This window comes from Sprattus sprattus (genome assembly GCF_963457725.1).
Source record: "Sprattus sprattus genome assembly, chromosome: 10".
NCBI classification, from domain to species: domain Eukaryota; kingdom Metazoa; phylum Chordata; class Actinopteri; order Clupeiformes; family Clupeidae; genus Sprattus; species Sprattus sprattus.
This window is the reverse complement of record NC_137908.1, coordinates 18132419-18147624: the sequence shown is the minus strand read 5'-3', so window position 1 is coordinate 18147624 and position 15206 is coordinate 18132419. Positions and strand designations below refer to the sequence as shown.

At 41.5% G+C, this 15206-nt stretch overlaps 1 protein-coding gene across 2 annotated transcripts; it reads left to right on the top strand.

Moving 5' to 3' along the window:
* The first annotated feature begins 1418 nt into the window (after window positions 1-1418).
* twf2 (twinfilin actin binding protein 2) lies at window positions 1419-10271 on the top strand. Of its 2 annotated transcripts, XM_080845558.1 has the most exons (9): window positions 1419-1781; window positions 6616-6794; window positions 6933-7028; window positions 7342-7446; window positions 7561-7575; window positions 7770-7898; window positions 8189-8339; window positions 8443-8564; window positions 9185-10271. In XM_080845558.1, the coding sequence occupies exons 1-9, from the start codon at window positions 1682-1684 to the stop codon at window positions 9353-9355; spliced, it is 1068 nt and encodes a 355-aa protein (XP_080701684.1). In that variant the 5' UTR covers window positions 1419-1681; the 3' UTR covers window positions 9356-10271. The 2 variants fall into 2 exon arrangements, with proteins under 2 accessions (XP_080701684.1, XP_080701685.1); XM_080845559.1 differs by lacking the exon at window positions 7561-7575.
* Window positions 10272-15206: the final 4935 nt, after the last annotated feature.

Genomic DNA, 15206 nt, shown 5'->3' with positions numbered 1-15206 from the left:
TAGATGTCACGCCTGCCGGCAATCAAAGCACTGAGAGTGTCTCAGTGATGTCACACACACACACACACACACACACACACACACACACACACACACACACACACACACACACACACACACACACACACACACACACACACAACCTACCTGTTTGCACCGCCTATGGATTGCCCCAAAGGGAGTTGTCAGAGAGAGTTTTTGAAGTATTAAATGCACTGTTCTCTGTACTTGTTCTCTCTGTACTTGGTCTTTCGACGCGTCTGATGAAGTTTGTGTTTTTAAAAGAAAAAAAAGTTATTTCATTGATGCTTAAACTCACAATGTATATTTTGAAAGTGATGACGTAAATTTTACACATATGTCAGAATTCAGAAACCTTTTGGCTATGCTATTTTTGAGCTAAGTAAGCCAATGCGCATATGATGGAATAAACATGGACAGGCGTGGAAGTAAGATAGCCATAAATACAGCTGCAATAAAGAAAAGGATCAAATATTTGAACAAGTCTTATTAAACAGTGTGCATTAAAAGGATGTGAATATGAGCTAACTGAATCTGCTTATTTTAAATGGGAGCATCAGTCTCAGTAACCATAAAGGAATCTGTTCTGGTGTAGCTCTCCTTCCAACACTGTATGGAAGGTGCACTATCTCTGCTCCATGAGTGACCAGCAATCATTTCTAGTGTAGACATTACTGTATGTTGTATTGTTGACCCATAAGGGTCATTTATTTTTATGATGGAACTTCCTTGCGTTCCCAATACTCTTGTTTTAGCTTGCAATGTTTTTTCCATGCCTTGCAGTATTTGCGTTACCTCCCAATACTGTTGTGTTCTCAAAGTAACACAAAAGTATTGCAAGGGAATGCAAAAGTATTACGAGGTAACGCAAAATGTATTGTGTGGGATCTCAAACGTATTGTGAGGAAACAAAAACGCAGCTCAGCACCACCATGACCCTTAGAGGGTTCCGTAATGTTGGGTGTGTGGGAATGTGGCAGTGTGGCAGTGTGCCGGTGTATTTGCAGAGTCGCATGTGTGTGATTAGATTAAGACTAGAATGGTGGGGCATTTTAGTATTCATGAAGTTTCTTATTCCTTTCGCTACCATACAGATAAGGTCACAGAGCTGGTCATTTTTTTAAGAACTGCTCTTGCTATTCTTGTTTTATTCAGTTTTCTCCAAGTGACTTCTAGCAAGTGGGCTTCTGTTGAAGTGTGCAGCTAGTGGGGGGTGCCGAGTTTGTTCGAGGGAAGAACGTTATCTGAAGCCAGACAGCAGTCAGTAGCAGCTAAATTTGGGGCAGGGGGGATCAGGTTCCTGCAGCATACACACATGATCCTGTCCTAGTTACAAGACCCCCCCCCCCCCCCCCCCCCCCCCCCCCTCAATCCCACCCCAACCCTCTCAACCTCTCTGCTCACTCACTCACATGCTCTCACAGAGATAGCTCCCACACTCTGATCACTGCCTGCTATCTCTGACGGCTCTCAGTTCTTCCCTAAGTTCCATCTTCTCTCTCTGCCTCTTGACTTTTTTTCTACCTCCATCTCCAGAGCCCTTCTCACTCCTGAGGCTGGCACTGCCTCTGTAGCGTGGTACAGCGGCCTCTCTTCTTCCTCTGCTCTCTCCCAGGGAGAGCCTCGCTAGACGGGTGCGCACAGGGGCCATTCGGGAAACATGTTCTTGGTTCTGGTGGTGACGGATGAGCTGAGGGAGTTCCTGGTGCGGGCGCGGAGCGGGGCGGCCATTCGGATCATCCAGGTGCTGATCCGGGACGGTGAGTGAAGATACCGAAGGGGAGTTCCTGACAAGGGACTAAAGAGGGGGGATTAACACCAGTTGAGATGCACAGTGGAGGTATGTCTTATCGGAAGCAAAGGTTAAATGGCCAGTGAGATAGCTGGTGACCAATGTAAGTCTGTTACAAATAGACATAGCGTAAGGTTAGCAGTTTCCTTGGATGTATGATCCTCAGGAGCATTTTAACAGTGAAGCAACCTATTGTGCAACCCTATTTTGACAGTAGGCCTATTTACTTTGTTTACAACCAAGTTCAACTTTGTTTCCAGACATTTCCTGATTATTAATTCTTAAATGCAATTTACAATATTTGTGAAGGTCTTAATGACCAGGGTCAGGAAATAAAAAAAAAATGTTTATTTCTCCAAAATATTTGTCTTTAAGAAGCTTAAAGATTCTCACAGTATGGTACCATTCTCATTCACTAGACTCATAGCTTGTAAACTTAAGGGCCAAGTCATCAGATGTCTTGGTGTTGGAAGGTATTGGATATTTGACTTTGTGTATTTGCTGACAGCTTGTGGGTTCTGTGGGTTGATTCTTTGTCTCACCATGGTTTGGAAAAGGGTGACATTATTATGTCTGGAGTAATTTGTTTACATATTGGTCTGGTCTGTTGTTGATGCTGGTGTGTGACCCTAAGATAATGGTTTTCCACTAGCAGGAACTAAAAACACATTTCCCAATCAAGACACAGTTGTGAAATATTAGCTGTCCACTTGTTCATTCCATTGGAATGATGGCTTGTTTTGCAATAATGTGACCTTGATCAGGTGATACATACATTCTCAGAAAGGAATTTGGTCCGCAGGGATAAGAAATGGTATTATTGTGATTGTGTGTATTCGTGTGTGTGTGGTGGTATGGTGCATGGTTTCCTGTGAAACGTGATCCTACTATCAAGTTGACGTGTCCTCATTGTCTGTTTTCCTCTAATCTACATTCGGAGCAATCAGCCCTCAGTCAGGTCATGCAGCTAAAGCCCTCTTGGAACCATCCATGCACCACACCACATGACTTTCATGTCCAGCTCCGCAAGACTTTTCCGCAGTCAGTGTAGTGTTCAGTGTTCAGTGAAGGTTTAACAAAGAAAACTCAACTTCAACTTGGGGTGAACATACAAGGATTCCAGAACAGTTTCATCGTACTGAAGCATATTTGCTAACATGCTAACTGGCGATGTACTTGACACGCAATGTTGTGCTGTGAAGGCATTTCTCACATTTTTCCACCACAGACTGTAGAACTACACTAGTGCGTAGACGGCACGGCTCGTTGGAACGACAGGTGTTTATCTGTTCACATCACATGGGCATATACCATCAAAATTCATTTTTAAGATTATACCTAAACTAGCTGCCTACAAAAACATTCTTCAAAAAGTGACAAATAGTTTTTGAGTCTTATCAATGCCAACATTGTGGCTAGCAATGCCACCATTAGTTCTGCTTGTCAAATGTGAGGTGGATTTTGGCTGTCCTGGTCTGTTGCTAGGGCCATGATTGGGAGTTGCTTAATGGCTGTGGGAGTTGCTTAATAGGCAGCATAGATAACAAATGTCCTCTAACTACATCACAGTGTAGTCAATATATTTACCGGCTAACTTGCCCCACTGCAACAACAAAAATGTTTTGATGTGGAAAATGATGGGTTGACCAGGCTGTTGATGCAATCTATGATCCATCCGATCCTGTGCCAGTACAAGTCAATAAACCCAACTACATGACTCCCTTTCAATGATCTCACCCAGCTCTATTGAGTCACAGCCCTGGATGAATACTGTGACCTTTGCTGATGATCTACAGCTCTATCACAAGCTCCCACTGATATGTTTCCATCATGTTCCAGTTTGGACTATTGGTGATATCACTTCAAAGCTACATGGGTTATTTGGTCACAGGGTGTTTGCGGAGTAGCACAACATGTGTTTCTGGGCAGTTTCTTGGTGTCACTGAAATGTGGGGGCTGTTTTGAGTTCCACCAGAGGTATGTAGACTGGACTGTTTTGGGTGAGCCTCCGGTCCAGTCGCTGGTTGTCTCTGGGCTGGGACACCTCCTGCTCTCTGCTGATATTTCTAGACTGATGTGGAAGGACATGGGGGCAGAGCCACAGCGCACACTTGTGAATAGGTTGACCTGTTGTCATTGTCTGACTGGTTGACCATACATTGCGCCTCCGTTGTCAGGTTTTTGATGATAACAAGATATCATTCTGTAAACAATGAGCAGTGGACTGGCTGCCCTAAATGACACCTCAGTCTCACCCCAAAAACAGGCCAAATATAGACGGAGAGAATCTGACAATTGTCTATGAGTGTTTGAGGTTATGTTGACAAAGAAGCACATGTGGACATACTGTATATGAGTGTGTCTGTGTCTATGAAGGTAAGTGTGTATGAGTGCGGGTGTGTGTGGGCACTTGTGAGAATGGCTAATGGAAAGTATGTGTCTGTGCTGATAGTTGGAATGTGTGGAAGCTGAGAATAGCAGCTGCAGCAAAAGATGGTCAGGAAATCCCCCCCGCACCATCCAAGGACGTTGGAACTTTTTGAGCAAGTGCAAAGAAGAGTGGTTTTCTGTGCAGGTGCAGGTGCACTCCATGTTTGACTGGTCGAGCATTTTACATGGATGCACCGGTGTGTTTGTGGACTGAAATATGTGACTAATTATCATGTCTGTTTTCATGTGTATGACTGATGATAATCCTTCATGTATTTAAAGCTATAATTTCACAGTGACAGTAGTAATGCAAATATTTTCTATACAGATGGTCAAAGCTGGATAGAACCAGTGAGTTTATTTAGAGCCTGTAGCCTGACTCAACCTGACTTTTTATAAATGGACTTGTAGGAAGACTTCCATTCACATGTCTCGCGGCCCAATCATTTCTGACACACACCGGCTCACAACAGCTGCTGTCCCTCTGAGAAAACTGTGCAGAGCTAGTTATGAATTGAATGGGAACAATGGAGATTTAATTTAGTCGAGCACCTTCAGGGTGACAGTTTAAGAGATTGAAGAAATGATCTGCAGTACTGTGTCTCTTTAGACACATTATAGGTTGCATTTAGTATCAGCAGCCTGGGAACTACAGTACAAACACTTGAGAACGTGTTTCAAATACAGTTCAAATTTGAAAATAAGATCACAGGGAGAACAAGAGATGATTGCAGGGATAAAGAGAAGGACAGCAAGAGATGCAAATAAAGCATAATAAGAATTACAATGGATGGACAATGGATGACACGATTGATAGGCACCTGAAGGAATGGACAATGGATGACAAGGTGGATAGAGACCTGAATGAATGCTGGTGAATAGTTAATTGAGACGTGGTTAGATGGGGGTGTCATTTAAGCCCTGTGTAGACAGACAGACAGACAGACAGACAGACAGACAAACAGACAGACAGACAGTTAAAGCACAAGAAACGTAAGGATGAGTTCCGGTTTAAGATTCAGAACTGCAGATGAAGAGCCAGTTACGGAGATGAATGTACAGGTGGAAAGACAAAAACATAAAAGAATGTGAGGATGAAGTGTGCAGTCAAGAACACACAACAGAACATATGTGTGTGTGTGGGTGGGGGGGTTCAGTGTGCACACCTGTGTCCAGCAAGAAGTCTCAAATGTGATATGATCTCTGTATGTGACAAGTAAGCTGATCTGTGTGTCTGTGGTATGGCCAGGTGTGTTACATAGACGTGGAATCCGAGCAGGCTGTTGTTGCTGTGTGTAACGTGAGGTGGAGTGGTGGGTGATGTCAAGCGTCATGTGACAAACGTGATGCAATCCCGATGTACTAATGTTGGAGCAGTGTTCTTCTGGCTGTAGTAGAGTAAGCGTCTTGGAATTATGTAAGGTTCCCAGGTCAGTTCTGGCTCCGATGGGTTCCTTGTCAAAAGTTCTCTTTGAGCAAGACACTGAACCCTGAACTGCCCCGGAGTGAGGGAATAGGGCCCTTACAAAGCAGCCCCTCCTATTGGTAGAGAGACATCAAATATGAAGCGGTTTAATTAAATGTAGTTAATTCATCAAATACCATGCTGTGTGCATTAACATTATGAAAGGTGATTTTAGAGAAATTGTGAAAAGGTATGATTCCAAGATCTTTCAGTGGAGGAACCCAGGGATTTTTCTAGTAACAAAGGTTCAACTTAGATCCTCAGAAGCAAAACTTGATTGGTTCTGTACTTCAATGAAATGGATTCGTTCGGCAAAGTTTTTGTGGGTTCTGTGTACTGTATAGAGTAAGACGGGTTTCCTATAGGGGATTTTTATCCTGTCTGGTTTGAAAAATTAGGTTTACTGTACAATGTGGGACATGGTGGGTGTGTAACTACGAGCTGTTTGTTATTATGGGGCATGTACAGTATATCAAGGCTTAAGGGGGTAAAAAATATCATGCTTATTATGGTATGACTTTCTATAAATGGTGTGTTATTAAAAGATACATGATTTGGTGCTGAAATTTGTGATCATGTGGATTGTACTCTGTGTGTACAAGATTATTTTTAAACTGGTTGTTATGTATCAGGCCATTTTGGGTTATGGTATGGGTTTTAAGGTGATGTGTGTGGTTGAGGTCTACAAATGTGGTTATGGCTCATGTGTCCTTGGGATTATCATGGGGTGTGCGGTATGAAGTTACAAGGGTATTTGATATGAAACTATTATGACGTTTATCTGTGAAATTATTAAACAGTGTGTTATTAAGAATGTGTATGAGGTTATTATGGAGAGTTTCAATTATGGAGTGTGTGTATGAAGTTATTATAGGGTGTGTGATAGGAGCTGTGCTCTGTGTTTCAGAGCAGCTGGTGCTGGGAGCATACAGTGAGCCGTCTCAGAGCTGGGACCGCGACTATGACCACTTCCTGCTGCCACTGTTGGACGCCCAGGAGCCCTGCTACATCCTGTACCGGCTGGACTCTCAGAATGCACAAGGCTATGAGTGGCTCTTCATCTCCTGGTCGCCTGACCAGTCACCAGTAAGTGTGTCTGAGTTCAGACCATTACACACACTCAAACACACGTGAACACAGAGAGGCATTTACACAGTGACAGATGCAAACACACACACACATTTTACAGTAATGTAATGTACATTTTTTCTCTGTTTCTTCAAGGTCAGACTAAAGATGCTGTATGCTGCCACACGTGCCACGGTGAAGAAAGAGTTTGGTGGAGGACAAGTGATGGATGAGATGTTTGGCACTACGAAGGTACAGAGCACAAATCCAAAGTCCTTCTACTCTGCCATACCATGGCATGCTGTGTATCTCAGTAAAAAGAAAGGGAAAGGGAAGCTTATTCTATGAAGTATACTTCTTCTGAATTCTTGGCTCAGAAGTATGGCTCAAAAGGTTTGCTTAAAAAATCATGGACGGAAAAATAAAACTTTAAATTGCTTGACCTGCAGAGAGAAACAACTACCAAGAAGCGATGGTATCCCTGCTAAGGATTAATGTTTTTGAGTTGAGCACAAGGTGCTTTACCACCTGCCAGAATTTGGTGTCTGATCTTTCTCTTCCACAGGAAGACATCTGTCTCCAAGGCTACCAAAGACACCTGTCATCGTGCTCCGCCCCAGCCCCACTCACAGCTGCGGAAAGGGAGCTTCAGCAAATCAGACTCACCGAGGTTAGGGTGACGTCCATGCTAACTATGAAAAACCATCAATCAGTAATCACTAATCAGTATTACGTCTGTAGACACCATAATGTTTAATCAGTCATTCTCACCTTTCTTTCACAGGGCAGGGTTAAGCAGGTAAATTCTTGCATATATTGAACCTGGCTCTTGTGCTATGCTTCCTGCTCAGTTTCTGTGTGATGTGTTTGTTTCTCTTTGTCTGTCCCAATTCAAGCCTCCATGTGTGTGAGTGTTTATGTACAGGACGCCTACAGTGAGGATGATTGTGTCTGAGCATGTTCTGATATAACTGTGCGTGTGTCTCCTCATAGGTAAATGTAGATATGACTGTGGATATGAGCAAACCACAGACACTCCAGGGTCTGGCCTTCCCATTGCAGGATGCCGCTAAGCGTGCCTTTCAACAGCTTACAGACAGACGTATCAACTACATTCAACTGGTAAAGCTCGCTCAGATACACTGACCCATAAACCCCAAACTTTATTACTACACACACACATATAAACGTTAACACTAACACACACAAACTCATTCTCATTTTCTCCTCATAAACTGCCAGCAATTTACTACATTCGGCAACAAAATTGAATATTCACAGTTACAGTAAACTGTGAATTAGCACTATACCACAAAATCACTTGTCTTGATGATAGACTTTGTGTCACTGTTATGCTACATCCGCATGCGTCTGACTATATGTGATAACGGTGCAGTATACGTTTCTTTTAGAGACTGGATACAGATAAGGAGACCATCGATCTGGTCCACACCAGCCCCACAGAGACCTGTGATCTTCCCCAACGGATCCCCACAGACACGCCACGCTACCACTTCTTCCTCTACAAGCACTCCCACGAAGGAGAATCCCTCCAGTCTGTTGGTCAGTCCGCTCTTCTGCAAGCAGAGTCAGACAGACGCAAGACATATTCACATTCTTCTCACTTAGACTCTTCTTGTTCTTTTTTAATTCTTTCATCTTCCAGTGTTCATCTACTCCATGCCAGGCTACAGCTGCAGCGTGAAGGAGCGCATGCTATACTCAAGCTGTAAGAGTCGTCTGCTGGAGGACGTGGAAAAAGATTACCACCTAGAGGTGGCCAAGAAGGTCAGCTCAATGCCACACGTGTGGACCGAAACTGAGTTCAATCCACATTGCTTGGAGGCACATTCAAGAACCTGCCTCACAAAAGCCAGTCACTTGTTTTTATTTGCTATAAAAATTGCTATTGTGTCCGCTCCCAACTATAGTCTTGTTTGGGTACTCATATTCTAGCTCTAGGTCAGTGGTTCTTAACCTTGGTTCGATCGAACCCCAGGGGTTCGTTGAGCCACTCTCAGGGGTTCGGCACGGGTCAAGACACACACAGTATAGCCCGGTTCACACTAACAATGTCGTTTTGAAGAAATCATATTTTATTTTTCAAATTACGAAGGGTTCGACGAATGCACTGATGAAGCTTGCAGGGTTCAGTACCTCCAAAAAGGTTAACAACCACTGCTCTAGGTGATATTTACACTAGATGTAACTGCTGATATTCAACAATGTTAGATGATGAGTAAGGCATGATGATGTCACAGTCACATACATATCCAAAATATACACACATATCAGCATTCAAGTAGCAAAGTGGACAGTATCCATCCAAACTATGACTATGGCAGACATTTTATTGATCAAGCAGATGTACATTATGTGTATGCGTGTGTGCGTGTTTGTGCTTTAAGATGGAGATTGACAGTGGTGAGGAGCTGACGGAGGAGTTTCTATACGATGAGGTGCATCCCAAGCAGCACGCCTTCAAGCAGGCCTTTGCTAAACCCCGCGGCCCAGCAGGAAAGAGGGGCAACAAGCGCCTCATCCGAGGGGGCAAAGGAGAGATTGGAGAGAAAAGTTAGGAGGACCAGGAAAGAAAATTTGAGAAAGAGAGAATGAGTTCTTCTCCAAGTCCCAAAGTCTCTCCTGTTTCTTCTGAAAAAGAGTCTTGAGATAGCTTCACTCCGTTTATTGAGAAAGTGAAGAAAAGGGATTTATGGGGTTCTCTAATATTCTCTCTATTATCTCTAGTATTTTTACTTTTTGTTGGTTTTTAAACTTTTCAGCATGTGTTTATTCTTCTACGTTTTTGTTTAGTTGTTTGTGAATTAATTTTTTTCATACACAATACAAACACACATTACGTACATACATACATACACACGACATAAAATAAACTCAGGAAATAGTGGTTTACATGAGAAGTATTTCCCTCTCCTTTGATAATGAAGGCATATTTAGACCAGTCTAATCTTTTCAGACTTTAAAATAGAAAAATCATAAAAGACAAGCTGACCATTTCCACATAGATTACGTTACATTTCAAGGAAATGGTGAGTCATTTCTTAAACAACTTTTAAGACATCCTTTTACATTGTGAACCTACAAGCATACACATCAACTGACTTGTAAATTAATGTTAGGTGAAGTCAGCAATCTAGGCACAAACAAATTCTCCACAATGATGAGAGAAACCGAGAGGAATTAACCTCTAGTTACGCTCTTAGTCAAGCAACAGAGGACTGGAATGCGAAGCATACTTAGATGGGCATTAGAAATCTCATGCACAGGCAGTGAGCTGGTGTTTTGTATGGATCATTAATCTTTTTATTGTTTTTCAAACTGAACATTTGTGATGCCGTGCTAGCCTACCTATTCACAGCCAACCCTCTGGCCTACGTCCGTTGCCTGTGAACGTCTCGTGTCAAACATATCATTTGAACAAGTAGATGATGTGTATCAGAAAAGGAATTCCAAATAAAGACTCTTGTTTCTGTATACTGTGTGAGCTTTTTCCTGTGCCAAATGATAAAGAAGTCTATTTGTTTACATTTCAGATATGCACAGGACAGTAGATTACATTTAGTTACGTTTTTAGTGCTACAGGTTAGGGGTCACACATGATGACCAAAAGTCTTTGTCACACACGTCTATACCTCAACAACCTTAGCAATGAAAATCCTGAAAACAGGGTGTGTGATTCGCAGAAAGACTGCCCTGGCTTTACTCAAGGATGCGCTCGTAAATTTTAAAATACATCACTCTGTGGTGCGCTGGTACATTTTTGTAGCGTTTTCTTGGGCCGTCCAGTTGCAGACTCTCTAAAATAGTCATGCTAGAGTTTATGTTGAAAAAGTGTATTTTCGGTTCATGTGTGCCTGCTACAGCATGTCAGAGTCAATATGGTGCCCCTACAGTGGATTCTCCGCTTGGAAATTATTCAAAATTCTATTTCTAAATTCTAATTCTAAATTAATTAACCTAGGGCAAGGCATATTTAATTGTTCACCTTTGCAGAAAATTGCAGTGGAGATATGGATGTGTACACATTTTGCACAAAGTTTGAATGAGACCCCTGTCCACCTGTCCTTCCACAGCCTGGATCTGTACATGCCAGCGAATGTGTTGTAGAAGATCTAATTGCCCTCAAAGTGAAAAATCCGATTTCCAAGGAATTTGAACCCTATATTTTCGAAAAAATTGATTAACTTATTTGCTTCAAACAAAAAGTACCAGAAAGTTGTCTGAAACTGTGGCTAGGAAACTGGGGAAAGCAATTTTGATGGTCACCAACAAATAACAAATTGCGACATATCCTGCAGTATATTAGAACAATGTCAAGTGGATATCAAGTGAGAAGCCTGTTCTTTTCGTAAAAACCTTGGAATCCTGTTCTATCATAGGACAACCTAAACTAAAAAGGAAAATCTCTGTAGTGTATCTCTGTCAGAACTAGAATCAGACAAGGACTAACCTAAGTTGAGAAGGGGATGTATTGAACTTAAAGGGAAACTGTAGTCAATTGGTCTAAAGTGCGGTGTTGGAAAGGGCACTCAAAGGAAAGTGCCTCCCTTCAATTATTGACTACAGGCACTGAGCGGGGTGCTATGCAGGAAACCGGAAGATCCAGGCATCTAAAACACTGATTGTACATTTTATTTCTTTACAGTTATTGAGATAAACAGACACAGGTGCATCTCTAGGGAAACTTTCCATGTTGTCAGACCCTTATAATAATATTTACGAGCCTATCATTAACAAAAAAAAGCAGTTTACTTTGACATGATGGCTTGTCTAGGATTCCATTGTATGGTAATTTTGCAGTTGCAGATTTTAATGTTTCTAACTCAATACTGGACTGATTTCAATTGTCCCTAGCAACATTTTGGACCAGAACAGATTAAAAACAAAAAAAGGGCTCAGGTTCCCTTGAGGTAGATGGAACTTGATGTACCATAACGTTGGTGCAATATACTTGAATGTGCTTACGAAGTATGAACCTGTATTTGGCCCCTTTCTGGCTCTGTAAATTTGCAAATTGCACAATCACAAAAAACTAAAGCAGTTTTTTCCATTAGGGATAGGCGGCAGCATCACAAAACCAAAGATTGTTGTATGACTCAATGTGCCATGTAAAATTAGGACCATGGGAGTAGTTGCCTACTGCCTGTCTGCGGCAATACTGGGTGCCCACAGTCCAATTCAGCAAGAATGATGCACACATCTTTCCTCTTGGAATGTCTTGCTCTGTGCATTTATTACATCCAATGATATCCTTAAAATGATCCAGTTGGAGTTTATTGGAGTTTGTTTAAAATGAAGTCAACAAACCACAAATCATGATATTCACAATGGCAAAGTCCATTAGCCCTAATTATTTTTTTAATGTTAGTAAATTAATAAAAAAGCTATGCATGACTGTCAAAATGTGGTTGTAGGTCATCCCTAAGCCAAATTATACCCTTATCACATCAGAGGATGTACTTCCTGCGGCAGCTGAAGAAATTCAACCTGCCAAAGGGAATGATGTTGAACTTTTACACCTCCATCATTGAGTCCATCCTCACCTCCTCCATCACCATATGGTACGCGGCTGCCACTGCTAAGGACAAAAGCAGACTGCAGCGTGTCATTCGTTCAGCGGAGAAGGTGATTGGCTGCAATCTGCCATCTCTCCAGGACCTGTTTGGATCCAGGACCCTGAGGCGTGCCGGGAAGATTATGGCCGACCCCTCCCACTCTGGTCACAAACTCTTTGTGACCCTCCCCTTCGGCAGAAGGCTGCGGTCCATCAGGACCAAAACCTCGCGCCACCAGAGCAGCTTCTTCCCGTCTGCGGCTGGCCTCATCAACAAGGCCCGGCCCCAGCCCCCCAACACGGACTCTAATCCTGAACTCTAAATTGCACACTTATACTTAGTTTTTTCCCATGTTTAATAACTTAATATGCATATAATAACTTAATATGTGTATTGTTTATTGTTTACTGTGTATGTTTATTGTTTGCACCAACGAACCACAAAAAATTCCTGGTAGGTGAAAACCTACTTGGCAGTAAAAACTTTTATGATTCTGATTCTGATTCTGATTATCAGATTAATTGTCACTTACGAGTAGGGATGGGTATCGTTTGGGTTTTTTCCGATACCGGTACATAACCGATACTTTTAAAACGATACCGGTGCCTAAACGGTGCCAGAACCGATACTTTTTTTTTTTTTTTAATTAAAGACATTAGGCTTATTTATTGCCAAGGCAAATAGTTTTCTTTAAATGTAACAATATATTAACTGTTTGAGGTATACTATAAATAAAAATAAATACAAAACACTTGGCTTCAAACCTTTTAACTTCAAACTATGAACAATATATTAACTTATAACAACTGTTTACAGTATACTTAAATAAATATAAATAAATACATAAACTCTGTACACACACTTCACACTTCATTAATACTTTTGCAGAAATATGAGCATGTTTGCCTTCAGAGTAAAACAAATATTAATTAGTTTGCATTTATTTAAACCCACTGGTTTCGTGAATGTGTAGCCTACTGCCCCTTTAAAAGTTTAGCTTCAGGGCCTCTTGAGTTCTCTCCACCAAAAACACGCAATTTTGTTGTTGCATATGCTGCACGTCGCGTTGTTTGAATCTTTTTGTGCGAAATACAGCCACACTTTTGATCGTTTACCTTTCGACATTTTCTCCGTTATATTGATGGCTAGCTCTGTTTGTGCTTGCTCTGTGCAAGGCTGCCTGCTCTTCGCTGTCAGACTGTTGCAATGTTATTGTAGCGTCCAAGTTAGTGCTCTCTTAAGAACTCACATTGAGAAGGAATATCTTTGGATGAGACGGTAGCTCTCCGTTTAATAAAGCGTATCCAACTTCTGCTTAGAACAACCACACTTATCTTGAAACCGAAACCACACGCAAGTCAACCCATTACCATGGCAACTCCTCAACACAAATCCCGTTTCCACTAGTCCCATAGGGAATGCAGCGTGAGCGACACAGGCGAGAGTCTATATTGGGAGATGGAGCAGTTTTATATGTGCCCCACGAAATCTGTTATCAACACAAAAAAGTATACAGATCGTACTCAGAAAGATCTACGCCACTAACGTTAATTCTCGTTAGCTATCGCTAGTTTTGTTAAATTATAAAAAATTTAATTAAAAACAAAAAAAAAAAAAAAAAAAATTATCTGCTCAGGCACCGAAAGGAAGCACCGAAATCTGCGTTGCATTTCGGTCCGGGTAGGTATCGGTTGTATGGAACCGGTGCCGTATTGGTACCGGTTCTCGGTACCCAACCCTACTTACGAGTCACTCAGTCCTATATGGTGTGCATGTTGTACTAAAACATATGCACTATTAACTCCATGGTTTTCAAATATTAAGACAATATTTTGCACACGATTTAAGAAATTCGTGCACGTTTATTAAATCATGGGTGCATTTAAGTAGTTCGACCTCCCAGAAAACTGGAATGACTACAAAATGAATTCAATATGGGAGTTAATCAGCAATCAGAAAACGTAATAAGTGGATCCTTGGTTGGGCTTTTCAACTTAATTAGCTGGGTTTTACATTTTTAGCAGAGATAGGTGGCAATGTTGTGGAAAAATGCCGTTTTTGGTTTGAATTTGCAAATCATGGAATCACGAAGAACTGGAGGGACGGCTTAATAAATTGGGGGCTATTCAACTTAATCACTTTTTACTTGTTTATTTCGAATTCTGATAAATATAGACCCAGTAGGCCTATTATGCACCTGTTCCATCTGATGGCTCCATCTGTCCCTGTCTTTGTACATTAGGTAATCTGTTCACTAATTCACTTTTAGTGACATCGTTTTGATGAAGAATGAGTGACCTATACGTTGAAGACCCAGATACAGTGTCTGACACACTTTGTGTTTTCAGTTACTCTGAGCAGCAAAGGTTCCCTGTTGTTGTTTTATTTCTCCTTATAAAAATACTTTTAAATATATTTTCAGGGCCGTCATAAGGATGGCAATAGAAATTTGTTTTAACTTTTTGATAAAATGTGAAGTTTGATGCAAAAGAAAAATTCATTTTTACGCCTGGTGGTGGCAGTGTAGGCTTCAATTGATCTGACAGACGGAGACAAGAAGACAGAATTAACTTAATTGTGCCGTGTGAACAAGTAGGGGAGAGTGGGGTAAGATGTGCCAGTGGGGAAGTTGTGCCACCCCTTATTTCTAGGGAACCATAGAAAAAATTGGTCAAGTGACCACATATTTTTGAAGAGTCAGCCATTTAACTCATCCTGCAAAGAAGAGAGTCTCTTTGCATGAGAGATAAGCACATTTAAGTTCAAAAAACTGTTTTTTGCCTTCCAAAGTAAAATTTCTATGATCACGTTTTTTTGATTGTTGTGTCTAAACGGGTTTAGACAAGTTTAAAAA

Coding starts and splice junctions, on each gene's coding strand:
- twf2 (XM_080845558.1), top strand. CDS start 1,682: ATGTTCTTGGTTCTGGTGGTGACGGATGAGCTGAGGGAGTTCCTGGTG. Junction 1,782..6,615: donor CCAGGTGCTGATCCGGGACG/GTGAGTGAAGAT, acceptor TCTGTGTTTCAG/AGCAGCTGGTGCTGGGAGCA. Junction 8,565..9,184: donor ACCTAGAGGTGGCCAAGAAG/GTCAGCTCAATG, acceptor TTGTGCTTTAAG/ATGGAGATTGACAGTGGTGA.